Raw genomic sequence first — 27,128 nt, 5'->3', positions numbered from 1 at the left:
TGAGCACGGCCCCGGGGGTGAGCACGGCCCCGGGGTGAGCACGGCACGGCACCGCCCCCGGTGAGCACGGCCCGAGGGTGAGCACGGCCCCGGGCTGAGCACGGCACGGCACGGTACCGCCCCCGGTGAGCACGGCCCCGGTGCCGGCCCCGCTGCACCGTGCGCAGCGCCAGCACCGCCCCGCGTCCTGCCCCATAAATAGCGGGCGGCCGGCTCCGGTGTGCACCGCTGGCAGCCCCACCGGACCGAGCCGAACCGAGCTAAGCTAGATTGAGCTGAGCTAAGCCGAGCCGAACGGAGCCATGGACCCCCAGGACTGCACGTGTGCCGCCGGTAAGTGCCCCGTCCTGTCCCGGCTGACTCCCGCCTAACTCCCGGCTGCCTGACTCCCGGCTGATCCCGCTCTCCTTCCCTCGCTGCCCAGGTGACTCCTGCTCCTGCGCCGGGTCCTGCAAGTGCAAGAACTGCCGCTGCCGGAGCTGCCGCAAGAGTGAGTGGGGGGCTCAGGGAGGGGAGACCAGGCCTTGTGTTTGAAGGGAGCTGCCACTGCCCTGTGGGACATCCATGGGCACCTCTCCGCTCCGTTGGGAAACTTTGTATTGTGGGACTCCCTGGGCACCTAGCTGCTCCATAGTGGAGCCCCTCCTTGCCCTGTGGGACTCCACGGACACCTTCCTATTCAACAAGGGAACTCTTTCTTGCTCTGTCGGACCCAGTGGGGACCTCTCAACTCTTGCCCTGTAGACAACCCCTCTTGCCGTGTCGGTCCCGTATGGAGATCCCACCACTCCCTCTCTTGCCCTGTCGGACCCTCATGGGATCCTTCCCTCTTCCCGTGGCCCATTGAGACACGCACGCACCCTCCCCTCTGTGGGGCTGTCCCTGCCCTGTAGGACCCTCATGGAGAACTCAAACCCACTGGGATCATCAGCCTGCTCATGCAGAGGTGTTTCCCACTCTCCAGAGGGTCCCTCTGCCTTATAGAACCCCAGTCCCTTCCGTCGACTTCCTAATTCTTGTGTCCCTTCCCCAGGCTGCTGCTCCTGCTGCCCCGCGAGCTGCAGCAACTGCGCCAAGGGCTGCGTGTGCAAGGAACCGACCAGCAGCAAGTGCAGCTGCTGCCACTGAGCCGCTCGCCTCTGCCTGTAAATAGTCGGCACGCTTCGGTGACAGGGGGGTGGGGGGCACAGAAAAAAAATATTTTTTTGTTGTTGTTTTTCATGTTTTGTATTTTCTGTACCAGCGTTGAAACTGGATGGAAATAAAGGAGTTTGTCTGGAGGTACGAGTGCTGCTGTGGCGCTGGGTTGGAGGCTGAGCGTTTTCGCCACTTTGGGATACCTGTGTGGGAATTGTCGCTGCGGGGTGGGAGAGGGCTGACAAACACCCCCGTGTCCTTCCCTAAGTGGGCTCTGCACCTCCTTAAAGGGAGAAAAGGAGCTTCATAGGGCACAGGATTGACCTCATCCTACATGGTGGGGTTGCTCTGGGAATCTTTAAGGTGCTGGTGTCCTAGGGAGGACAGGTTATACACTGTGAGGTGTGGGCAAGCAATGGAAGGAGAGGATCTAGTCCCCTCCAGCCTTTCTTTTGCTTCATGGCATGTGCCTCTGCACCACGCTTGAGGCTTCCTTTGGGGGAAAAATCTTATGGAAGCAAGCAGGGTGGGTGGGAAGGTGATGTGTGCCAGCAAGATGCCTTCCCTGAGCTGCTGCTGGATAGCACTTGGACGAATTCTAGTGGGGACAAACCTCCCTTCCTCAAGAGCTCATGCTTTGCAAACCCCTACCCATTGCAGAGCAGATCCATCCCCAAAGGGTTATGTTCCCTGTAGCCTCCCCGTGCCAAATACCTCGAGTTACATTGTCTGGTTCCTGCTGTGGGTAAAACCTCCAAGCAGATTTTTCCAGCTCATTTTTGGGAAGCACCTTGCTTAAAGCTGCAATCACCTCCAGTTGCAGGAGGGCACGTAACCATAGCCATGAATGCAGTGCTTGGCTGCCTGGATTTTGGGTGGCTGCTGGGATGGGGGAGGGAGGGCAGTGAGAAGATGCATGGGATGTGTTTTTCTTCCGAAAGTCTCTGCCAAGTCAAAGAGTCGCTTTTTAGGCAGCTGCTTGCCCATACACGTCCCCGGGTGTGCCCCACCACAGATGTAAGTTGCCACCTCTGCTGCCCTCACCTGTTTTGTGCCTCTTCAGGCAAAGGGACAGTTCTGTCTGGCAAGAAAATCTGCAGTCCCTGGTGACAAGGCACCAGAGACAAGAGAAATTTAAAAACCAGCAAAACTGCTCACTTGGGTACCCACATAGTCCTTTCTGCTAAGCTGGGCAGCACGAGGTGGGGTGTCTGCACAGTGGGAGCATTTCCAGGGATGGTTCAGGCATCCAGGACGATCCCGGCTCACCCTTCCCTCAAAGTCTGCCCATCTTCAGCACGTGGCTCTGCAGGGGGTGCCCAGACTGCTCATCACCCAGATTTGTCAGTGAGAAAAGCAACGCCAAGCTCAGCACCTATTTGCCTTTTAAATGTGCTGCCTTATTGCATCAGCGTGTCTGCCTAAGCAGTCTCCCAGCATTGCTTGTTGCAACAGAGGTGTGGTGCTGGAAATGGGTTTTAAGGGTCTGCCCTGCCCTAAATGTATTTAAAAAACAATTCCATGGGAAGACGCTTTGCTGGAAGACTGGCGTGGCTCTGCTGCTGGAGCCATATGAAACAGGACTGCGACCCCGGCCACTGTAGCCGAGGGGCTGCAGCCTGAGCCCCCGGGGCCAGGTACCCGCATCCTGCACCAGAAACAAAGCCGGGCGCGGATGGGGCTTCCCCTCACAGGAAGCGCCCCAGGCATCAACCACTCCCCGTTCCCAGCAGTGTGCCAGGGTGGGACGTGGGCACACACCTCTGCATCCTGCCGGTGCCAGCCTGCCTTGCCTGCTCCTGGTTCTGATTGCACTCCCGTCTGGCAGAGACCCTCAGCCTTGGTGCCCTTTCAGCCTCCCCAGGAGGGATTTGGGGCGAGGAAAGCCACAGGACCAGCGGAGTGGGTGCAGAAACCCCTGTGAGGAGCTGGTCAGGGATGTAGCCAGTGCCTGCCCTTGCCTGTAGCTGCTCTCAATGAGGTGGGTGGGGTCTTTCTGGTCCTCTCAGGAGTATTTTCTATTAGAAAAAGGTACTTTTTGATGAAGCAGGAAGCGTTCTCGGTCTGTGGACAGCTCTGTATAGTGGGAGGGTAAGGGCAGCCTTTCCTTGATCCAAGAGGCTGATGTTCTTTATCTAGCCCCGCGAAGAAAAGCCCAGCTCAGTTTGCCAAGGTTTGAGGTGACCATGCATCCCCTCTGGGGACCCAGAGGAGCCAGGGCAGGGGGATCCTGGGCGCACTCCCACATGAGCAGCCCTGCAGCTGCTCACGGGGCTGCAGTCAGTTCTGCTTTTTCTGGCTGTGTGTGAATCCCAGGGGCACGATGGATGTCCGTGACCCTGCAAGGCGCTGACACACACCATGTGCAGCAGGGACACGTGCCCTGTGCAGCAAGGATGTGCGCTCTGTGCAGAGGAGTGATGCGCTGTGTGCAGAGGAGACGAGCACCCTGCGCACACCCCAGGAACCTCTGTGCCGAGGGGACATCGTCCTGTGCCGAGGAGACAAGCGCTGTGTGCACCGGGGACATGCACCCAGTGCAGAGTAAACACACCTTGTGCAGAGGCGGCAGGAACGTGTGCACAGGGGAAATAACACCCTGCCCTCAGGGCACGGGCACCCAGGGCAGAGGGGAAATGGACCCAGTGCGGAGGAGAAAACACAGTCACAGAATCGTTGGAAAGGTTGGAAAATCCCTTTAGGGTCATCGAGTTCAGCTGCTACCCAAGCAGTGCTAAACCCACCCCTAAACCAAGTGATACATCTACATGTTTTTAAAATCGCTGAAGGGGTGGTGACTCCACTGCTTTCCTAGGCAGCCTGTTCCAGTGCTTGACAACACTTTCAGTGAAGTATTTTGACTAATATCCGGTCTGAAATACCCGGTCTGAAATATCCGTGGCACAGAGATGAGAAGCACCCTATGCTCATGAGATGGGCACCCAGTATGGAGGGTACAGGTATCTGATGCAGAGGGGACAGCTCCCGGCGCATCCCGGGCAAGGGAAGAGGCGCCCTGCGCTCCCAGTGTAGAAGGACGGGCACCCACAGAAGGGACAGCACCCTGTGCCCCCTGTGCAGAGGTCCCGAGTCCCGCCCCAGGAATGGCTCTCCCGGGCGGCTCCCCTCCCGGTGCCGCCGAGCGCTTCCACAGGGATCTGCTGCCACCTGCCTGCCCGCAGCACCACCGCCCGCCCGGCCCCGGCTCCCTGCCTGTCCCCGCTTCCCTCGGTCCCTGCCTGGGTCTGCTCCTGCCCGGTCCCGGTCCCTTGGGACGGCTGTTTCCCCATCCCGCCCCGGAGGGAACCAGAGCCGGTCTCCGGGCGGAGCAGGACTTTCCTCGCTCCGGAAAGGTACCCCGGGAGCCTGGAAGGGCTCAGTGAGAGCCGGGGTGCTACTGTCGCCCTACCAAGGCACCCATCCCATCAGGACACACATCATACCAGGACAACCGTCCCACCAAGGCATCTTTCCTACCAGGGTATGCATTCCACCAGGGCATCCCGCCGGGGACAAGTGCTCCCCTCAAACTGGAGCGACAAGCAAGTACGTACCCTGACCTCCTGCACGCACTTGGCAATGAGGAGGAGAGAGTACAACCTGTGCCAGCACTGCCTCTGGCCTGAGGACTGCTTTTTACACGGGAAAATTGGGAAATAGGGACTGTATTAAAGAGGAAATCTGTTCAGCTTTGAAGGTTTGATGGATGATGCTTTGGAACAATAGCAAGATCCAGACATCATCTCTTACACAAGCAGGCTGTCACCTTTCGTGTCCAAGAAATTCCGAGTTCCCAGATTCTGCCTGACAAATCCTGTGTAATTGGCAGTATCTCTTTTTGGGCTATCGTGTGTATGCCCAAGAGGCGACCAAACACAGCGCACCCCTCTACACCCTCCAGACACCATTGTACAGGTGATGGTTAGAGTACCTGCTGGCTGTGAGTTTGTTTCCTAGTATTTGGCCATAGAAGGTAAAATCGGAATGAATTCATTATCCTCATTTTACCTCCCAAGGAATCAGCTCACAGATGGCGTTTGCCAGCAAGAGTCAGCGCTGACTAAGAAAGGAGATGGAGACTAGAGAGGAACAACCCCATGCACGTTTCTGTCTGTGTATCTCTTATTTCGGCGATTGCGGCGCGGGCAGCGCGGGGAGGCGGGATGCAGCCTCGAACCCGCGGCCTCCAGAGGCAGCCTCCCCCCCACATTCGGTCCGCGCCCCCCTCGGCGCGCCTCAGTAAAGTTGTTCTCGCGAGGGGGCGGGAACCGGCACGCGGCGGAGAGCGGCGGCTGGGCCAATAGAAGCACGCGGCTCCGGGACGCGCTGCGGCTCGGCCAATGGGAGCGCGGGGAAGGACGAGAGGGCAGCCAATGGGGGAGCGCGGCGCGGGCACGGCGCGCGCGGCGGGCGGCGCGGAGCGCAGGTGAGGTGAGGGCGCCGCGCGGGCGGGCCGGGGCTCGGCGTCCGTCCGCCTCTTTCTCTCGCTTCTTCCCCGTCTCCGGTGCTTGCTGCCTGCTCCTCCCCGCGTCCGGAGTCCCCGGCAGCTGCCCCCGCCCATGGCTTCCTCTGTGGCCCTGCAGGCCGCTGCGGCGGGAGGCTGGCTGGGAGCGCTCCGGGCCTCCTCGTGGGGCTCTCCCGGAAGCTGCTGCTGTCAGTAACCCGCGCTAAAGCAGCGGGGCCGGCTGTGGATGCGCGGGGAGGGCTCTGTTCTTCCGCTTTGTGCTGGTCGGCAGTGCCAAGCCCGGCTGTAGAAGGGGAATTTAGTGTTTAACCAAAGTGCAATGTTGGTGCTTCAGGAAGCAGAAGTTGGTTGTCTGGGAAGGTTTCAGGAGGACGAGTTCGTGTATGTGTGTGTTTTGGTGTCTATTTCGAGTTCTGTGCATGGGGGTCGTTCTTCCCCGCTGTGGGTTTGCTGGTTGGTTCCTAGGAATTAATAGAATATTAAGGGATTGGAAAGAACTTCAAAGCTTATCTTTCCACCCTCCCTACCATAGGCAGGGACACCTTCTGCTAGACCAGGTTGCTCAAGGCATTATCCAACTTGGCCTTGAACACTGCCAAGGATGGGGCAGTCACAACCTTCCAGGGCAATGTGTGCCAGTGTCTCACCACCTTCACTGTAAAGAATTTCTTCCTAAATCTAAATTTCCCCTCTTTCAATGATTATCTATTACTCCTTGTCCTATCACTACAGTTCCTGACAAAGAGTCCCTCTCTGGCTTTACTGTAGGGACCCCTTCAGATACTGGGAGAATATATGAACAGTAATGATTGAGTGAGTGGAAGGGCTTAAATTAAAGTCCAGGTGCAAAGAACAGCTGCTTTTTTTCTCCTGCAGTTTGGTCATGTTCTAGGGACAATAGTTACGGTATGGAGAGCTAAAGTGATAGAAAGAAACACCGGTTCCTGTGTGCTTTAGTGCTGTTTCACTTACGTAGTGTCTTAAAAAGTTTTCCTACTGCTTGGAAAAACTTACAAATAGAAAAAGCTTAAAATTGCTTGGAAGACTCTATGTGATTCTGTCATCTAAATCCATAAGGTTTCTGTGGTGCAGCTATGACAGGAAATTCAGTGAGGGGAGAGGATATGGGTTTTCATGTAAGGAAATTAAAATACTGAACCAAATGCTCTGTCTAATGAGGGTCAGTTTCCCACCCTGTGCAAGTTATTGTCCTGCTGAGCTGGGTGCTTAAAATAAAGACTAAGTGTTTGGAAAAGAGGGGAAGTGGTAAGATGGCAAAATTGCCTGCTGAGTCAGTTATTCAGAATAGTGGGGACTTGAGACCATTATGAGGAATTTATGGCAGATAAAAGGAAGTGTTGACAAATGTGTGATAGTGTGTTTTGGTAGAAATCACTTCAAATGCCTACTCTTCAGGTGCACTTTAAATAATTAACAGTGAAGTGTTGTGTGTCCTTTCTCACAGTGCAAGTAACCCAGTGTTACTGCCTTTAAAACTTTGAAAAAAACCATTTTTGTTGAACATATCTACTGTAAGGGCTCTCTGGGGTCATAAGAAGATTGAACTTCTGGATATCTACCTACAGATGAGATGAAGAAGAAAAAAGCAGGACTGAAAGCCTTTTTATAGGAGGCAGAGGAGCATTAATTGAACAGTGGTAGAAGAAACAATAGGTTTCTAAGGTTGTGGGATCTACTCAGGATTTTCCTACATCTGCCTTTTGTTGCATGGAGATCAGGCTGTTGTACCAGATGGGGTGCCAAATATAGCTTGAAGCTTTTTGGTATTTGTTTTTAAGGTGGCCTGTTGTGTTTTTATCTGGGTTTAGTGTAGTTAGGGTAGCTTTCCCTCTGTTAGGTTTGATAAACATTGTGTTTTATGGTGTGAAAATGTGCAGCAGATATTTGGGTTGTACAATTGTCTACCTGCTCTTTGATTATCATCTCTGTGTTTCTTAATCACTTCCCCTGTCTGTAACACGGGGATTGCATTGCTGACTTCTTCTCTGAAATGTCTGGATGTCTGCTTATGCCAAGTGCCATGCGAGAGATGGGTATTATTGCTGCTGCTCAGACAGAATTCCCCAGGCCTGCAAAGTGGGCCTTTTACTTATTCATGTTTAGCTTAGTAGACAGAAGCTGCTCCACTCTCTGTAGCAGATCAGGCTTGGAGCCTGTCGAAAAAGCATTTTTATCTCAGATCTTGGCTGTAGGAAGTAGAGCATTGCTGGCTTGCCCTTACTACTTGAGCTCTTGTGTTTTCTTTCCACAAGAAGCTGGTCCTGACTCATCAAACTGAGTCCTTTGAGCGCTTTGAGGTGGGAGCCTCTTTGAGAAGCCAACACCGATTTCATCCTTTTTCTTTCCCATTTTGAAGAATCATTCTGCCACTTGTGGAACTTGTGAATGTAGTGGGTGAGGCTTCCCTTCTCCCCTGTGACTTCTTCCTTTCTTTTTCCCAGAGTGCTGGGAAAACCTAATTTTTTTAGTGTTTCTCAAAGTTAATTGGTTAATTTACACAAACCTTGTCAATGTGTGAAGTACAGCAGACATTTGCCCATGCATTGGAGTATGTCAGCTTTGTGTATTTCTGAATCTAGTACAGTAAAATGTTCATCGTGGCTATATTTGGAGTAGAATAGCTAGTTTTCTTCCTAAGATAGCATTGTAGTGCTTTGAGGAGTTTTTAGTGGTTTTTTAGGTAAGCAATCATCAATTATAATCAGTCTGAATAGACTTAAGAAACCTGTCATATTTTCTGTTTTATTTGTGGCTTAAACTTAGTCAACTTGTACAATATACAGTGCTTATGTGTGGTTTTAAATGTTGAGGAAATCAAACTGGGGTTTAATGGAATCATAGTCTAATGCAGCAGCTTCTATTGATAAGTCATCAAAGTTGTTTTACAGAGGAGCTTTTTCAGTCCTGGCTTTTTGCCCAAGGTCAATCTGGTTTCACCGAAGTTAATTTAATTTCTGAAGTATTTTCTTTCTCTTAGGTGTTGGTTGTTGCTCCTTCCCCAGTCAGACATGAAAATCTGCCATTGCTGTGCTCATTACTGAGGAAGCAGTTTCCATCTTGCACAGCAGCATGAAGAGTCAGACTGCAGTCCCTTGAATGCAATAAATTCTGTCAGGGTGGAGTCAAATTTGTGCTGAATATACGAATATTCAATCTAAATGTTTAAATTCTGTCACTTAGAAAAAGCTGTTTAGTGTTGACTCTGAGTTTTGAGATGTTGCTTCCAGTACTTGGTTATAATCACAGGTACTTTAACTTGCTCCAAAATAACCAGTTTATTCTGTATTTGCTGAATTACGTTCCATTTCACAGATTTGTTGCAATTGTCCTACACAGGCAAACTTACGTGACAGACCTTACATGGTATTAACGTGGTGTCTGCAGGTAAAAAGTGCAGGTTTGGGAGCAGTTCTGTAGCACTCCTTTTTCACGTTTTTGGTTTCAGCAGTCTGAGAAGTTGGTGCTTCTGACACTCCCAGGTTTTTATCTTGGTAATGAAAAGAGGAGGTGGACCTGATCGGATCAAATCAAGCTGATGTCTTTGTTGTTCTCCCAGTCACTGCTCCTGGAGGATCTGATCAGTCTTTGAATGTTCAGGAGTGTGGCTCTTCTGGTCAGTGTCTGCCAACAGGGGCTGTTCTGGCAGGGGTGCATCTGAGTTATTGCAAGTAAAAACTGGGAAGATGTTCTGTACTGCATTGCAGGGCATGAAACTGCTTATTTCCACCCTCCTCCTCCCTGTTCCACTCCGTCTCGATGGCACGCTAATCTGTTCAAACAGATCCGGTCTCTGCTATCTCACCTGATTTAACAAGTCATTGCAAATACAATTATTCCTTCCCCCAGCTTTCCAGAAGTGTGTGGGGAGTGCTTGTGAAATTCTCCATTCCTGGATGCTGCTGTTAAAGTTTGTCCTGGCACCCAGGCAGGAGGGATTGGTTTCTCTCTCAAACTGCATAAGTCTGAATGAATCATCATGCAGTGCTTTTAAATCATTTGTCCAGATAGTGGAAAACACTGCCACTGCTGCTGGGTGGCTGTACTTTGGAATGGTGGTGAGACTGAGAACGTGAGGAATGTTCAAATTCTACTGTAAAATTGCTTTGGTATGGTTGAGGAGTACAAAGACATACTAAAATTGCAGGCTATTGTAGATATGTAAAAAATCCCTGTTTTCTTCTTAGGGGGCATCCCTGAACCAGATAGTGTTCACTGATTTTACTTTTGAGCAAATACACAGTTGGAGTTAATGCTTGAGATCTGGTTTCTCTTATTTCAAGCCAGGCCCTCTGGGTTTGGGTGCAAAGACTGTGAGAGAGGGACTGTACTGAAGATTTCCATCTCTGTAGCACCATTCAGCACCACAGATTTGTGATCTTCTGTGGCTTAACAGAGGTGCATGATGCTTATTGCTTGTAGGTGGTTTAGCTGCAAACCATGATTTGGTGTGTGAAATTGAGGTTCTGGGTTTCATATTTTAAGTGGACACTGTTGCAGCTACATGTCTTTTTCCATAGTGATCCCAAGCACCTATGCTTTTGTCCTTTCTGTAAAAAAAACAGGCTCCATTCTGAGTTTTGAACTGCATGATGCATTTAATGCCTCTTCTGTTACAGCCCTTGCCTTGTGCTTTAACTTCTTTAATTATTTAGTCACTGAGTCAATGCAAGGAATTTTCACACTGGTAAAACTTCCTGCAGGTATTGAATTTAGACACAGGTCTTCTAAACTGGAAGAACATGCACTTATTTATTTTGTCTGGGGGTTAATGATATGTGGAGCAACACATTTTAGCAGATAGCTAGTTACGGCTGTCTGTGTACATCTATAGCTTGTTTTGCTATTAATTTAACTTCAAGTTTATGTGTGTTTTCAGCCCTTATATATTCCTATGCTTGCACATGTATGTATCTTTCTTCATAATATATAAAAATATAGATTCATAGAACGGGAAGGGACCCATAAGGACCATGGAGTCCAGCGCTCCAAGCAATCAATTTATGTGTATATGCAAGTAGTTTATAACTAAATTAATACCAAATTCTTCACAGGTACTTCTCTGCTTTCACACTCCTTTGTTTTAAGGCAAAGTATGACCTGTGATATGGCATCTGCATTGCCACTTCTGACAGGTCCATAGACTGTAGTCCTGTAAGGCAAAGCTCTCTGAGACCACTTGAAAGGATTTCTTTGATGTTTAATGCCTGGGGAAGATAGACAGTGTATCCCGTTCTAGAAGACCTGCTCTTGCTGGTCTGTCTGTGACCCCACAAGCGTAGAAACTATTTATAGCTGAGCAAGGATTTTTCCTTTTTCCCTGAAGGTTTCTGTGTGTCTTGAGCGAAACCTGCAGCAGAGATGGACACGGAAGGCTTTGGAGAGCTGCTGCAGCAGGCAGAGCAGCTGGCAGCTGAGACAGAAGGGATCTCGGAGCTCCCGCACGTAGAACGCAACCTGCAGGAGATCCAGCAGGCCGGGGAGCGCCTGCGTTCCCGCACCCTGACCCGCACCTCCCAGGAGACTGCGGATGTGAAGGCGTAAGTACCCAGCACTGACACTGGAGACTCTGCACACTGGCTGGAAGCTGTTCACGGGTTTGGTTTCCAAGGTGGGGGGAGTCCTGCTGGGAAAAACAGAATGACTGCAAAGCTGTTTTTCAGAATGACTGCAAAGCTTGTGTTCAATTTTTTTTATTCCAACCTTTCTCCTACTTCCAAAAAACAATAGGATATTTGAAGGATTTATCTGAGGAGCTACTGTTTTTGATTTTGGACATTAAAGCAGAAAAGTGCAGTACCTTGTTCTGGCTGCTGCTGAAGATGTTTACCAACATGGTGTACATTTTTTTCTGTTTGGAAGGACTTGGCAGCTGTGCAGCACTGCAGTGGAACAGTAGAAAAAGTTCAGCAGGGCTGAGATGTTTACACAGACACATAGGGCTGTTCAGAGTTTGGTTCTGTGCAGTTTTTGTAACACATCTGGGAGCACTGTACATGGCTAGCTGCTGACCTAAATATTGGCAATGAGTCTGGGTTTAGAGTTCTGTCTGTTCAATACTAATTTCATACCTGTACAATTTCTTCCTTATAGATCGGTTCTTCTTGGGTCTAGAGGGCTTGATATATCCCACATTTCTCAGAGACTTGAGAGTCTAAGTGCAGCCACTACATTTGAGCCTCTTGAACCTGTGAAGGACACTGACATCCAGGTAGGGATATTTCTGACATATGAATTACACTGCCCTTGCCACTGCCTTTCCTGTGTTATGGTTCAGAGCTGCTCTAAGGCTTCTGTGGAGATAGTCTTGTGCTCTGTTTAATTCACTGGCTAGAGAAAGTGCATGGGGGAGATGCTGCTTTCAATGGTGAAAGGTGTTTGAGAAGCAGCATTAAGTACTGAGATAACAGAAGTACTTTAAGTTCCAAATTCTTGCTGAAGTCAAGAGAGACTAGGTACATACTTAACTCCCTTTGTGGGACCAGTCTTTGTTGGCCTTGCAAGCCTAAATTGTGCACGGATACCTCTCCCATAGTTTTGAAACCTTTTCTATGTCTGATTGGAAAAACACACGTGGAACCACTTTTAAGGCAATTTTGAGGTGTTGGAATAGGGGGCATTTAAGTCAACAATCGAAGGAGGTGAGTATAGCTTTTTTCTTTCACTGTATCACAGATGTCATAACCTTGTCTTGGTGATAGACTGAATTTGCTGTGGTTCAAATGCTTTACCAGATGATTTTATCTTGTAGAGTTTCCTGTAAATTTTCTCGGTGTGTCTTAGAAATTATTGTGACCCATCTAGTTTTGCTTTTTGATCATCGCCTGCCCTTGTGGAATATCTTCATGATGAAACCTGCAATATTTATTAAGCAGTTAAGAGCTGGTAATGGAATTGGTATTGTGGGTTGCATTGAAGGTAGCAGTCTGAATAACTGGTTAATCGTTTTGAAGCTCATCTTTTCTCTCCTTTCTGGCAGATGGCTCAGTAGGGTCAGAAGAGTTGTAAGCTCTTTATTTTTTTGCAGAAGTAGTATGCTAAACTAAACTTCAGGAGGGGAAGGGAGCCATGTGAAATTACCCCATTTTATCTAATGTATGTTTTATTTTTGCATTTGGTGTCATCCCTTTTGGGTGCCCTTTGTTGAATCTCATGCTAGTGTTAGGAGCCCTGTGGTCTCATGTTTTCAGGCAGATGCATTTAACCCATTTTCCAAGGCCTCTCTTTCACTAAAGATTAGTAGTCTCTGGAGACTTCATCTGTTGCCTGATCATAGGGAGAGAGCTCTAAACCTCTGGTATTGTTCACTTTCTGTCTTTTCTCATTTTATCCCTTTGTCTCAATTTCTGATGTTGTTGTCTTTCTAATTGGTGATGTTAAACTTGGTGCATGTCTTTCTTGACCTCATTCTGTCTAGAATTTTTTCAACAACTCTTGCCTCTTTTTTCCTTTTTTTTTGAGGTTTACTACTGCTGTTAATTCTTTGATTTCTACTGTTTTTCCTTTCTGTTGCAATAAGAATCTTATTGTAGATTCTCAAGCCCAGAAGCAGTAGAGCACTTGATGCTTGGAGTTGAGATTTGTGGCACGTGGGAAAATGGATATGATTGCATAATAATCATATTTTATATCATTGCTAGTTACCTAACCTGGTCACCAGGTTTTATATTATTGCTGGTCACCTAAACTGTGAAGATTTTCTTCTTTCTTAATTATACCAGATCTCAAGGCCTTATTTGAAATGGTGATTCTGTTGTATTCTGGTAGTGATCTTGGTATGTTTTCTTATCTCCAGTACCTTTTTTTAATCACCCTTGTCAATATTTGAACATATCCTCCTGTTCAGGAAAAGCTCCAAATTTAACATAAAACCAGTGGTTAATTGCAAATCAATGTGTTTAAATGGCCAAATCAGCCAATGAGATTCAGCCCTTTCTTCAGGAAAACAGCTAAAAAGTACAAATGAGAAACAGGATTAAAATCAATCATTTAAATCAAAGTTCCCTGTTTGCTGTGTTGAATCATGATTAACACTAGCGATTTAATCACTGATCACTTCAACAGCTCATCTCTGAGGTCTAATACTTGTGTGCTTTGAATCTTACATTTTTTTTGCAGGCTACATTCATAGTCAATTAGCTAAAAGTGATTTGCAAGGGGAAGCATGGCAAGGGGCTCTTCTTCATCTTGGAGGCACATGGACCGAGTGTCAGTTGGAAATGTCCCTGCTTGTTTTTGCAGTTAATGGGTGCAGGGATTTTATGTCTTGCAGAACATCATCCTCTGGTCTGGGGATATTTGCAGTCACACCTCAAGCTGTCTGGCTGGCGTCAATTTTCAAGTCTATTCCTGAAAGTTACTTGCTTAGAATATGGACAAGTCTCTGTACTTATCTGTAAGTTCTGGTAGGCAGTCATCAACACTTCTAGAATAGTTTTTATTAAGTTTTTGCTAGTTATGTAAGAGGACCTTTGTGATAGACACTGCTGAAAATTCTCTAATTACCTCTGTTAATCAAGAAGGTATAAAATTATTTGATGTTTTACATAAAGATGTGCTACAAAAGTTTCTTTCTATGTTACTTTTCCTTTTACCTCCTGACTCTTGTTGGGATTTCTTTTCCTTGTTCCTAGTCTTCTTCAGATGTGTTGTGTTTGTTTTGGGACAGATGAAGCTATCCCTATGTGCTGTATAGAATCCTTCCTCCATAAGCTGTTCCTGTTGTATCTGGAAGGCAGTATGCAGAGTGATGTAAGGGAGGGGTCTGCTTTATTTCTTTACAGGGCTTTACTGTTCCTCTGCTGATACTCAGTGTTTACACAGGTATACCGGTAAACTTTAATTCCGTGGATTCAGAAGGCCTGTTCTGTTCTGCATCAAGCCCTCAGCCTGTGCTTTCTGGCATTATCATTACTCTTTTTAACCAGCAAAAACTTCTTCACATATTCTTAATGAACTTGGTCCACATTTTATCATCAGTGCTGTAGGCTCAACTGTCCTTCCTCAGAACTGTCTTCTCCTGATGTTCAATACAGACTCACAACTATGTTTGCAGCAAGTTTATTTAGCCTAAAATCCCATCTGGAACTTAATTAAAATTTATAGATGCTTTAACATTGTCTGTGTGGTTCCTCATATCTGTCCCATAATCTTCAGTTTGAGAATGTATCAGTTCATAAATACTTTACAACATCATTTTTTTTTGGGTAAGCACCTGAGGCTGGAGGTCTGTGCCCTCTTACCTCTGAAGAGGTGGTGGGGCTGCATCGGTGCAGCCTCTGTGTGCCACAGGACAGGAGAAGGTAGTGAGTATGGGCACTTGTGCCAGAGGCACAGACCTAATGCATAGCCTTTGCTGACTGTTGCAGTTGTGTGAAGGCTGCAAACATAATTAAAAGTTTATTGTATGAATTTTAGGGTTCTGCTGACTTTTCAATTCTATCAAAGCTCTTACAGCATGAAAATACTCTTTAGACTTCCTGCCATGTGTTCCCACGTCAGTCCTTTATATCTAGAGATTTCTTTGGCAGTTTGCTTGAGCTTTCCCTGCATTCTTACCTAAAGCATTTATTTATTGTCTCTATTCCTTCTTCCAGTGCAGTCTGTTCTAGCAGCCTGTGGGAGGCCAACACAGAATGATATGCTAGAATCTAATCTCTCAAATGATGGCAATCAGTACTGCAGAAGGAGAATGCCAGGAAATACCTTTTTTCTTATATAGAGAGTAAAACAGCAAGAAAAATCAGAGGGGAGTGTCCTAGGGCATGAAGTCCCAGGATGTTGGCGTGAGATATTCAGAAGGTGTTAAGAGAACCTAGGAAATCACCTTAATAGAAGTCTCAGCTTGGGTTAACAAGCAGGAGAGACTTTCTGTGCAGAACCTCTTTAAATGGTAGTCTATAGTGCTGACTAAAATGTGCACCAAATTGCATCTCAGTTAATTATCTGAATTATTTATCAGTTGTAAAATGTAGATTGCTTGCACATAAAAGGGTTGTGAGTCCAGGAAATATCTCCCACTAGAGCAGTAGGCCGGGAAGATTATGTAAAAGATTCTAGGCTTGCCATTAAATCATAGGAATTTGTATTTTTCCTATCCTGATATGAGATAGGAAGTTTGTGTTATTGAATTGCATGCAGAACAACAAACACTTCTTGCAGTAAATCAATTTTACAGTAATTCTTATGTCAGGAGTTTATAAAAATCAAGATTTTTCTATTTTGTCAAAATGCCGCATTTTGGCAAAATCTTTTTAAAACTGAATGTGTTAGTCCAGCACTTCTTGATGTCATATTTAGCATGTATTTATGTGCTTGGGTCTTTTTGTTTGTTTCTTTTTGGCTTTTAATAATCCATGGTAAGGGTTAATTGTGCAAATCTGTATCACAAAGATGGGTTATGTGCATGTAAAGATAACATTGTCATTCTGTTCAGAAAGGTATTTCTTCACCCTTCCAAAGATGCAAATTGTGATGTCCTCTTATAATGAGCACTGTCATTGCAGATCCTCTCTCAGGCTGCAGTAATGGCAGCCAGAGGAGGAATTATTCCAAGATTGTGGATAGGCTGTGCTATTATAACGTGAGATGGGACCTGGCCCCTGCACTTGGGCTGTTTGGTTTATGTGTGGAGGTCAGAGAGAGATTCAGTACTGCTCTGTCAAACTGATTTTTGGGGTACCAGGTAGGAGTTAGTTGCTAGATCAAGGCCTGATTTATTCTTTCTAATATCATTTGACTGGTTACAATATATGTTATGCTTTACTGTGGGCTTTGTATTTTGAACGTGTTACTTAGCTTGATACTAGATTTGGTACCCTCTATGCTTGTTTTGAAAAATATAAGCCCAGAGTCGTGGTGGTAATTAAAATAAAAATGGTTTTGCTCTCATTTTTCTGGCTCAGTCCAGCTCTCTGCAGATTTGTGAAATGAATGCTAGAAGCAGACACAAGCTCTCTTTGCATGCGTTGCTTATCTGCTTAGAAAGTTTGAGGTGAAGGCCTAGCTCCATTACACTGAAGGAAAATTTTGTTGAATTATCTCATTTGTAGAAGTTTCACCTTGGCCTTCTGACCTAGGCAGAACTGAAATGAAAGGTTGCATAGGGTTTGGTTTTGATTTCTGAGTGTGGCTATTCAGAGTATTGACTGAGTAGCTCTCTGGAGGTCCAGAGGCAGAAATAAGAGCTTTTATCTAAATGAGGGCAGAGGGTTATACTGAAATCTCTCCAAGTGGTAAGAGAGACAGACTGAAATTAAGTGTGTGGGATATTTTGAAGCTTTTCAAAGTATTGTAAACAGGTTTTGTATCAAAGGTAGCTTTAACTTCTGCTTTAGTGTTGATAGAATCTGGGTCCCAGGATGCTCTCCCCAGCCCTGTATGTTCTGTTTGCGTGTATGTATGTCTATGACTCATTATTTAAAAATTCTTACTCTGGCATCAGGTACTGAAAGGGTGCATTATTCAACAATTGAGCTCTTATTGCTATTTTATGTTACCATTTGTGATACACTTTGTGGTATCTGCTAGAATAATACCAAAGCCTGTGGTAATCTACTAGAGTGTAACTAAAATCAGAGTTTATAAATGGAAATGCTGACACAACCTTAAAGGGCCAACCTCAAGTGCTGTTCACCATCCATTGTTTGCATTAGCTTAGCCTGAAAATGCATTTTTCCTTTTGCAGATTTTGTCCTTTCTCATTTGCCAAACATTGATTTCTCCCCCCGCCCCCAAGTCCTTCAGTTCTAATGGAGCTTGAAATTAAGGTGGCTTTATTTTTCTGTTGCTTCCTTGTTCACCCTAATCAATGATGCCAGCACAGCTGTGGGGACCTCTTAACCATTGCAGAGCCATGGTGGTAAATGCAAGAGAACAACCTTTGACCTTGGTTTTTTTAGGATTGGTCATTAGCTGTTGGTCTCTTTGCATTGCTGCAGTCCAAATGAAAAATACTATTTGTGGTCTCAGTTGGGAATTCTTCAAAAACTGTAGAAATGTTTGGCTCCAAAAATACCTCTTGAAAGGTTCTTAAAAGTATTTTTTCTGTCCTCCCTTTACTCTAGTGCATGCTAGTATCAAATCCTGCTGTCTTCTTTGCCTAGGTTGTCTCACTGATTGCATTCAGGATTTGAGCCTTAATGTACACATTTAGGCATGTAAATCAAGAATATAAATATCCTGGTAATTAAATGTGGCTAGAGGCAGTTTGCACACAATTGAAGAAAGCAGTGATGGGGAATGAATGAGTGTTTTGACATGCATCAAATGGAGCCAAGGGATGTAGACCTTGGAAATATAAATTACAGAAACTTCCTCAGCTCATCTCTGCTGTGTTTGATGTCTCCTCCTTCTCAGTAATGTGTAACAATTTTACATAAACTGCAGCTTGCTTGTGCTCTCTCCTGGGTGCCGTGGCTTGCAGGGCCTTGGGCAGCTCGCAGTCCTGGCAAAGCAGCCAAGGGATCAGTGGCCTGTCTGCCACCTCCCTGACACTGACAGTCTCCCAGGGCCCCTCTGAATGAACAGGCTGGCCCAGAGCCTCCCATGGCCTGTCCTGATTAAAGGATGCCCTGGGAAGTATCAAGGTGTATGTAGATTGGGATGTGACTAGGATTTAAGAGTGGAGGCTTCTCTATTTTATAGCCAGCATGTGGATTTGGAATCTGCTTTGGCTTTAAGTTAAAAGAAATAAAATGCAACAAAACCAAAACACCCCCTTCTTTTTGGCATAAGGTAGGTAAGTGAATAATGCTATAGGGAAAAAAAAACAAAAAGGAAAAAAAACCCCCAAAACATTGGAAATGGTTTTTTTTGCTTGTCACTTTTCCCCTCATGTTCTGAGCAGCAATTTTTTCTAGTTTTCATTACTGCTTTAGTGGCATGGTTTAGTGCAGTTTTAAATTACCCTGGCCTTATTAACCTTAAAAACAAACATACACAACCCCAAAAAACCCAGACAATGGTGTCTTTAATGTAGGATACTCAGGTGTTTCATTAGTTGGCCAAATTGCAGTCATTCAGTAAATACTCTGATACTGACTTACTTTAAATTTTGTTTGTTTGCTTGGTTGCATACTAATTGGAGAGTAATTATGTGGTCGTCTTCCAGTTCATCGTGGTTCTGATCATGGATTCCCAACCCTAAGGGATTTGGAACAGGGAGAGAAGATACATGATCTGCCTTTCTCTTTCATCGTGGGTAAATAATAGGGTAGGAAAGATATTTGAGAACTTTTTGCTAATGCAAGGTCATGAGATGGAAAAATTGGGAACTCTGCTTCTAGTAGCTGTATTTATTGATCTATTTAAATTCTGATATGTCGTGGCACATTTCACATTTCATGTCTGCTTAATCCAGAGATGTTCTTTGCATCTCAAATTGGGACAACTGTAAACTTTTAATAAATGTTTTTGTAACAGAAACTTCAAACATGTTAAAACCAGATTTTGAGTCATAATGCTTGACTTCATTCCCCCTCCCCTGTTTTTCTTCTTTTGCCCTGTAGCTTTGCCCTTGTTTGAAAATGGTTCCAATTTCTAATTGAATGTTAACTCATATTCCTGTGAAGGAGCAAATAGAGTATAAAAAGGCAATTTGGATATCAAATTGGACACCAAAATGCAGCCTCTCTTGTGCTGAGGTATAGACATCTCCACTTCTCTTGTACAGGATCCTTTCATAGCTGGAACTCAGGCACAAACCTGGGTGTGAGGATCTGAGCCAGAATTTCCCCAACACCCAGCTTGTAGCAGTGTTACTATTACAGGAAGTACTGTGGGATCATTAATGACTTTCAGGATCTGTGTTGTATCTAACCAGGAGGATGTCATTTCTGGCAGTGTGGTACCTCTTAGTGTCACGCTGTCCCATTAATTTAGTGCTCACTGAGGTCTTGTATTGACTACTGACCTAGACAGTGTGTGCTCAGCATGTGCAAATGAACTGTTGGACCTGGTGTTTTCATGGTGCAGGAAAAATTTAATAGAATGGTTTCATCTCTGTGTTTATACAGATTGGTGAGAAGAAACAATGCTGAGATCCAACCTGGCAATTTGTCCCCTCACATATCATGTGATAGAGCACTTACTTGGATTAAATAAATGGTTTTATTTATTTATTTGAGGCTCAAATGTAGCTTTTGCAAAGCATAGCTCCTTATTTGTTTTGTAACATTTTTTAAACCATTACAAATAAAGCATAGACCTTATAGGAGAGGATTTGAAGTTTTCCAGTACCTGTATTATAGCTCTGAAATGAAAGATTTGCAGGGCTGTGCTGGAATTTCACAGTGGAACTGATTATACGCAGAAGTGAACACAGTTCATCTATGTTGCGTTTAAGGGGGAAAAAAAAAGTTGTCAAAAATTAACAAGAAGGTAAATGAGATTTCTAATATATGAACACCATTTTGTGTAGTAGCAGTATAAAACTATAATTTGGAGGGCAGGTAATTTATTTTTTTTTTTTCCTATTTATTTTTAAAGCAATCCAGTTTTCTCAGTGCACCTTGGTATGACCTTCCAGTGCCTCTGTGGAAATTGGAAATGGAAGGTGTTGGCTTTGGGAAGCCCTGCTCACAGCCATACAGAGGAGTTGTTGAGGGGACTTCACACCAATGGCAGAAGCTTTCAGTCCCAGTGTTGTAGTGGCTTAATGCAGTTAAGCCATAGGTGTGGGATCAAAAAGTTAACATGACTTAACTATTTAAATCAGTATGGCTTTTTAACTCTTCTGAAAAAAGAGGAGAAAGAAACTAAAGAAAGTTTCCCAAGTGCAGGAGGAAAAAAAGAATTCTGACCTCCAGCAAACTTGTCTGAAATGAGACAAGGGGAGCTTGGATCTGACCTATAAGAGAGGTAAAATTGTTAAGCTTTCTCCTGAGGTATTGTTTTTGTGCAGTTTTTTACTAGTCTTTATTATGTGAGTGTTGTCTTGACCATTTTTGTCAACTAATCCCTCATGGTGCTGTGAGCAAATCACTCTTCCACAGGGGAAATCTGTAATGTGAGTAGGCCAGGCTCTCTCGCTGAACTCCTGTGGTCACAAACAGCATAAAACCCTGGACACTCTGTTTTCAGTGTGGCAGTTCATCAAATTTATTAGGAAAAGCAGCAGCTGCTGCAGCTCTCAATTCCCTCCCCTCCTCTCAAGCTCCCCTCATTTACTCAAGCCTCTTGAAAGTGTTACTCGGCTGATGAATTCCACTGGGGTTTATTACTAAACCATTTGCGTAATTTAGCAGTCTGGGAAAGGCCACAGGTATATTGTTGTGCATGCCCTCCTCTCCCCTGTCGTAATTAGTCAGTTTGACTCCACATCCAAAACCTTAATCCTAGGCATTATCAAGCTTTGGTTTAAAACAGTCACTAACTAAGAAGTGTGTCAACTGTTTATCAGTGGCTGGGCATCAAACTGTGGATGTACTTAAGCTTCCCCATACAAAACAGCAGCCTGAAAATTTGGCAGTTCGCAGAAGAAATGTTTGGGTTGTGTGCAGGGATGTTTTTTAAAACTTTTCTTTTTGAAGTCAAAATGAAATTCTTATTCTTGCCAAGATATGTTCCTGAAAGAAAGTTGCAGCCTTTTGAGGTACAACTAAGGATACATGCATTTGTTTTGCTCATTTAGATTTTTGGCACAACTTCTGTTCTCACTGTCTCCTGTTTTCTGTCCTTTCTTTCTCATCTTTCTTACAGTCTTTTTTTTTCTTACTTCAGTTAGAGTTCTCTTACTCCAGTCATTCATTCTCTCCGCTTTTCTGCTCTGAATTTATGTATTACCTCCTCCCAACGCTTTACTCAAATTTCTGCTTTGACATTATTTTGGGTGCAAAAGAGTTATTTGTTTACTTTGAGCTAAAATATTAAACTGCTCAAACAAAAAGCAATTACTGCACGATGTCTTGTTGGTTTTCCATGCATGTGGAAATGACTGAAAGAAGCTTAGGGAGAGGAGTTGGAAATTTTCTATAGCATTCCATTATTTGTATCTCAGTAAGTATGCAAGATGGCATGGTACTCCACAGAAGTACCAAAATGCTTATGCAGCATTATGAGCCACAGCTAACAGATCATCTTTTAAATTAACTGGAACAGCATGCTTAATTGTTGCTTGGTAAAAGTGGCTTGAGAAGGTTGGAGAGATTTAGTTTTAAAATAACTTTATAGAGGAATGAAATATCTTGTTGTCAGGTGGTGTGACTGCAGTGGAAGTCTCTGTGGACTATACTTTTCGAGTATCAATTTCTGCATTGTGTTTTTTTCAGTGTCTGCTGTGGGATGGAGGGGGAAAGGGGAGAGAGGGTTTGTCACATGGGATTTTTGAGGGAGCAAAGAGAAGGTTTGCCAGTGTCACACAAGTGCTGGCCAAAGGCTGATGAATGGGGAAAGGCAGTGGTAAACACCTCAGTGCTTAGTTTCAGTTTCAGCAGCTTTATTAAACCTTTTTGAATCCTTCATTTGGCTGTCCTAGGCTTTGTTCAGGGATATGGGATTAGCTGATAGTAAAGTTGTCATAGTTGATTTCCTAGGTTGCGTTTGGGACACATCTGTTTGGTTGCCTTTACACGTTTATGGTCAGCACTGAATAACTCGGAAGAGAAACACTGACAGAGATGTTCATGGGGATATCTGCTTGCTTTATTAGGCTTCATCTTGTTCCTCGGTGGTTAGAGACCGGTTATCCCGAAGCATGAGGAATAATACTTCTTTCCACAATTTCAGTGTTAAACTCAGCTCTAGGTACTGTCAATATCAATATACATACTGAGTCAGTTCTTAATCCCATTATGGTTTTGGCCTTGCCATCTTCCTGTGGCAGTAAATTCCACAATCCAATTACAGATTATGTTAAAATTTATTTCCTTTTATTGGTTTTGAGCTTGGCATCATTTATACAGACATTGTTTCCTTTTTGTTCAGACGTATACGAATGAGATTCCAATATCTGTCCTTTCTAGAATACTTATTTCACTTAAAGTACCAGCTCTTACTTGGTTCCTTTTTTAAATATTATTTATCCCAAAAGTGTTCCCAGACCATGTCACATGCTTTTGACAATTCCTTGTGCCCTGCAGTTTCTCTTTGGAGGGTGTCTGTCCAACTTACAAAGTGTTGTTGATAACACTGGTTTATTTGGCTTTTCTGATAATGATGTTTGGTGTAGCCAGACTCGGTGTGAAAGGAAGAAGTAGTAATCTGTGAAGGATTTGATTTTAATCTTGGATAAATGGGAGTGCATAGGTAGGAATACTGTACAGTATCATGACAAATCCTTATCTCTAAACACAAGTCAGTTGGATTCTTTGGGCCAGATTCTAATGTATGAGAAAAGAAATTTCTGAAGAGTGTGGGGGAGGAAATGCAGAAGGAAAAAAACAAACCACATTTCAAAATAGATGATAAAACCTGTGTGTTATCTCCAGATCCTCTGAGCAGTAATTGATTTTGCCTGCTATGGTTACCATACAGTAACTCTGAAACATTCATTATTTCTTTTCTGCCCCAAGGCTTGTAGCAGAAAATGGCATATTTAAATCCTTTTACTCTGTCTGTTAAGTAGATACAAAAACCTGAAGGTTTTAATGAATGTGAAATAAGTGCTAATGCAGTAGTCAAAAGACTCGCCATTGTTTTGACTGAATGAGTCTGTGACCATCTTTAGGTTCTAGTAAAAGCTAAATGCTGGAAGCTGGATGCAGAGATCCATCTCACTGTGGAATTACACATTTGAACCTTGTACTCTGGTTTGTTTTCATTTGTTTTTTATAGATCTAACCCTGCTATATTTCTTTTAGTCCCCCTCTATCTTGATTTAATTTTTCCAAGGTTGAAAATGGCTTATCCAGAAAATTTGCAGCTCATTGCTTATGGTAAGTATGTTGATTACTCAACAGATACAGTGAATCAATATCACTTCTCTTATTTTTGTTTTGCTGTTTGACTTGAGGTTAATGTTTTGGCTTCATATTTCCTGGTAAGATGAAGCGTATGACATTGCTGTGCATAATTAGCTAAAGTTATGCTAAATGTTTTGTGTTTGTCTGTGGTATCATACACTTAGATGCCTTATTCTCAACCTTTTCTAATGTCCTCTTGTTTTCCTTGTTTGAGGAAAACTTTGGTTTTCTTTTTTTGGTTTCTTTTTTAATGAATTATGAAAACAAGCACTTGAGGTGGACACCTCTGGCTTGCTGCTGGAGCAGGGGGAAGCTGAGCTGGAAGTGATTCCCATCAGCTAGTAGTGTGAAATCTTTGGCTGAGAGTTGATGTTAACTCGTCACTCTGTTACATCCCTGTTAGTCACTATAGCAGAACTGTTAGATTTCCTTTTTCCTTATTTCCTTTTGCCTTGTTTTGGCATTTTATCTCAGAGGAATCTCTCCAGGATGTAAGGAGTGTTACACTTTGTCTCTTCAAAGCTATCAGAAGGCAGCTGGGCATCTCCAGGCCTTCCTGCCCCATGGTGTACGCTGGGTCCACCAGTCAGCGGGGCAGTCTTCTGTGTGAGAAGAGTCTGGGGCTTGGTTTTGAAAGCTGGATAGTTCTTGCTGATATTTAGGGATGTCATATTTGGGGAGGAAACATTACATATGAGTCCATCTATTCCCAGGAATGCCAGAACTGGAATGCGTTTTGCAGAGCATCACCAGGAAAAGAGAAGCAAGTCTTGCTCATCAGTCAGAAGTTATTCCTATAATGAATACCCAAAGTTAAACTTTGAGAAATAACCTTCTTCTACAGCAGAGTAACAGTATAGATCTCATTCCTGCAGGGGGTTGAATCTGCAGTGTGTCTTATAGGGCAGAATTTAGTTGTTTCTGTCACCTAGATATTTTTTCTCTTGATTTCAAGTTTGCTCTGTTGGTCTTAGAAAATTTCTTCCTCAAACTCTTTGGCGTGTATTACCTCTGAAGAAGCTGCTGTAACATTTTCTCTCTCTGAGATGAAATACTAATTTCCAGCCAATATATTATGTATTAGCAGTGCATCCTGGCAACAAATGTTGCTCAAAACTACATATTCAGAGAGGAAGGTGGGAAGCTCAATTCAAAGACTCATGTTGCGGAGACAGCTCAGCAGAACATGTTGCATGTGGGAAGTGCCCCTGTGGATCCAGAGAAGGTTCATCTTGCCATCTTGAAGGAGTTTCTAAATAGTTTGATTTTATGCAGATCTCTGAGGTGGATCCTTTTGCCTTCAGCACCCCCTGGTTGGTGTCATCTACAGGAAAAGAATGTGCCTTAGTACTGGGCATTTGCAAACAAGTGTTTGTCTTGTGGCAAGCATGCTGGATGGTTATGGTCATCCAGAAAAAAAACATGGAAACTATGAAACTGGAGGTCAGATGCTGAAGGAGGAGAAGGATGGCCACTGCTTAGAATTCAAATGGCTTTTGCTGGAGCTCTTTTATATGCTGATTAATTTACTTAAAGCAGTTTGTATGGGCAAAGACTTGCTGTTGAATTGCTCCTGGTGCAGGAGTTAAAATCTGATTGTCCATGCCACTGCAAGCTATGCCTTCCCATTAGTGAGGATCTTTAGTGCCTTTGACACTTTGATTAGTGTCAAAGGCAATGGCTTGCTGATCTCATCCTTTTCCTGACTGAAGTTCTAGAGTGAACTGAAGTTCCAGAGTAAATTGAAAACTATCATAACCAATATACTGTACCTGTCTGCTTTATGGAAAATGCATGCAGTAGTCAGTGAAATGAAGTCTCTATCACATGTGACTAAAGAAAAGGTCTTTTTGTGTCTCTCACAGTTTACTTTTCGGAGGGTGTTGCAATTTGTTTTTGTAAGCTGGATGTCTAGCCAATGCACTTCATTGAGACGCTAAGGAATTTCTAAGGAAATACGTGAATTTGTGCAGGGAGAGTAGGTAGGCAGGACCTCGGAGTTTAAACAACTCCTGAGCTTTTTGATTTATTTTACTCAAGTTTTTTACATATTGAAACAACCTTTTGCTACAATTATAGCACTGGATAATTTGCCTTGCTGTTTAGTGTTGAGTTATTATCTTTTTAAAAAATGAACTTATAGCTTCCTGAGGAAATCAGGAGTGACGCCATATCATCACCCCTGGTGGCAACCTCTTCCTCAGACAGACACTCCATGTGGTCACACAGTAAGGCTGCTGGCCCTGAAAAGTGCCAGACCTGAAAGGTTGAAGTATTGACCTTTCTCATACCATTTGTGAAACCAGTGCAGTGAGTTATTGACTGTAACTTTCATTGATAGGCCCAGCTTCACAGACTAAATCTTGCTTATTCAGACTGACAGTCTCACAGCTAATTCACCATTGTGAGTGTAAATAATTTAAGTATAGCACTATCTTTTGAAGTGTTTGTATGAATTTAGAATGTTTTGATATACTTTGGTACATTCCATCAGAGTAATCTTTCCTGTGGGGTCATCAGAACTTCCATTTGCATTAATACCAAAGATTTAGTTAATTGTTACTTCTGGTAGCCCAGTGCAACTGAAAGAGCTGGTTTTTGTTCTTTGGGTTTTGGGTATGGTTTGGGTCTGGATTTTTAATTGTTTTTGCTATTAATCCCTGAACAACTTGCCTGGGTGCTACTAGAAGCATCCGCTGAACAAGCTGTTGCTACCAGCAGTAGAAGCAAAACTCTGCAGGTGCCAGATGCAATATCAAATTTCTGTGATTGGTAGTTAATGTCTTTATGACAGAAAAAACTTAGTGATTTTTAGGATGTGTTACTAAAATATCTTTTAAAACACTTTTAAACTTTATTTTCAAGAGAAACTTCAGCTGTTTTGGTGCTTAGGTACATTGACAGACCTAGGACATGGAAGCACAGGGAAATGAAGGCTGAGATAGAAGCAGGTTTATGCAAACCAGTATGAGTGTAACTGTGGAGATGTCAGGATGGGAATCTCCAGCAGACCTGCAGTTCAGTGGATTGAATTGCTAGAGTGTGCAGCCAGGTGGGTTATTGGCAGTGCTGGGCTCCTGCCTCCAGTCACAGCAACTTCCAGCTTATTGGATGTCACCTAGTTTAAAAGTAGGGACTGACTAAAACAATTAGGAGGTTCAATTGCATATGTTTTCCCCTGGCCTTGCCTTTGACTCCTTGAGATCTATATTGAGATCTAAGCAAATGTGTGTCCTCCATAGTTTGTAAGTGTCTAATGACAAATTACATCTTACATTGTTTTATAGCACACTTTGTGAAAATAACTGAAATGGTGCCCAAGCAATTAGCTTTTGAAGACAGAGGTTATAAATGAGATGTAAAAATGGAGTAAAACTGTGCTGGAGTTTCAGGTTTTGATTTTTCATTTGGGTTTTTCAGGGAAACTGAGGACAGATTTAGAACAAGAGCTCATAAAGAGCAAATGATATAGGATTTCAGCACTTTAGATTTATCTATTTGTACTTTCTGACTGAAAGCAGCGCATTCAAATCAAGCCAGGAAACCACTGTCAGATGTGTTGTGGATGAACAGGGAATGGGATTTTTTCAGAGGTTCCAAAGGAGAAA

The 27,128-nt window shown here is 44.2% G+C and overlaps 1 protein-coding gene across 6 annotated transcripts in view; it reads left to right on the top strand.

Annotated features, from left to right (window-relative positions):
• The first annotated feature begins 5,521 nt into the window (after positions 1-5,521).
• The window catches only part of NUP93 (nucleoporin 93), a 75,582-nt gene continuing 53,975 nt past the window's right edge, over positions 5,522-27,128 (top strand). For 4 of the 6 annotated variants that reach the window (XR_002002200.1, XM_015640155.1, XM_019008037.1 and 1 more), the window contains exons 1-3: positions 5,522-5,563; positions 10,947-11,160; positions 11,714-11,831. Coding sequence is in view for 5 of the 6 variants with exons in the window: in XM_015640155.1 (XP_015495641.1) it covers positions 10,982-11,160; positions 11,714-11,831 (297 nt within the window). In the remaining variant the exon portion in view is untranslated. Of the gene's footprint in view, positions 5,569-5,617; positions 5,984-10,946; positions 11,161-11,713; positions 11,832-27,128 lie in introns of those variants that run through there. The other 2 variants (XM_019008035.1, XM_015640154.3) reach the window with 2 other exon arrangements.

The sequence above is a fragment of the Parus major genome, chromosome 11, assembly GCF_001522545.3.
Source record: "Parus major isolate Abel chromosome 11, Parus_major1.1, whole genome shotgun sequence".
In the NCBI taxonomy this organism is placed as follows: Eukaryota; Metazoa; Chordata; class Aves; order Passeriformes; family Paridae; genus Parus; species Parus major.
The sequence above is the reverse complement of the archived record's forward strand: the minus strand, read 5'-3'. Positions and strand labels throughout refer to the sequence as shown.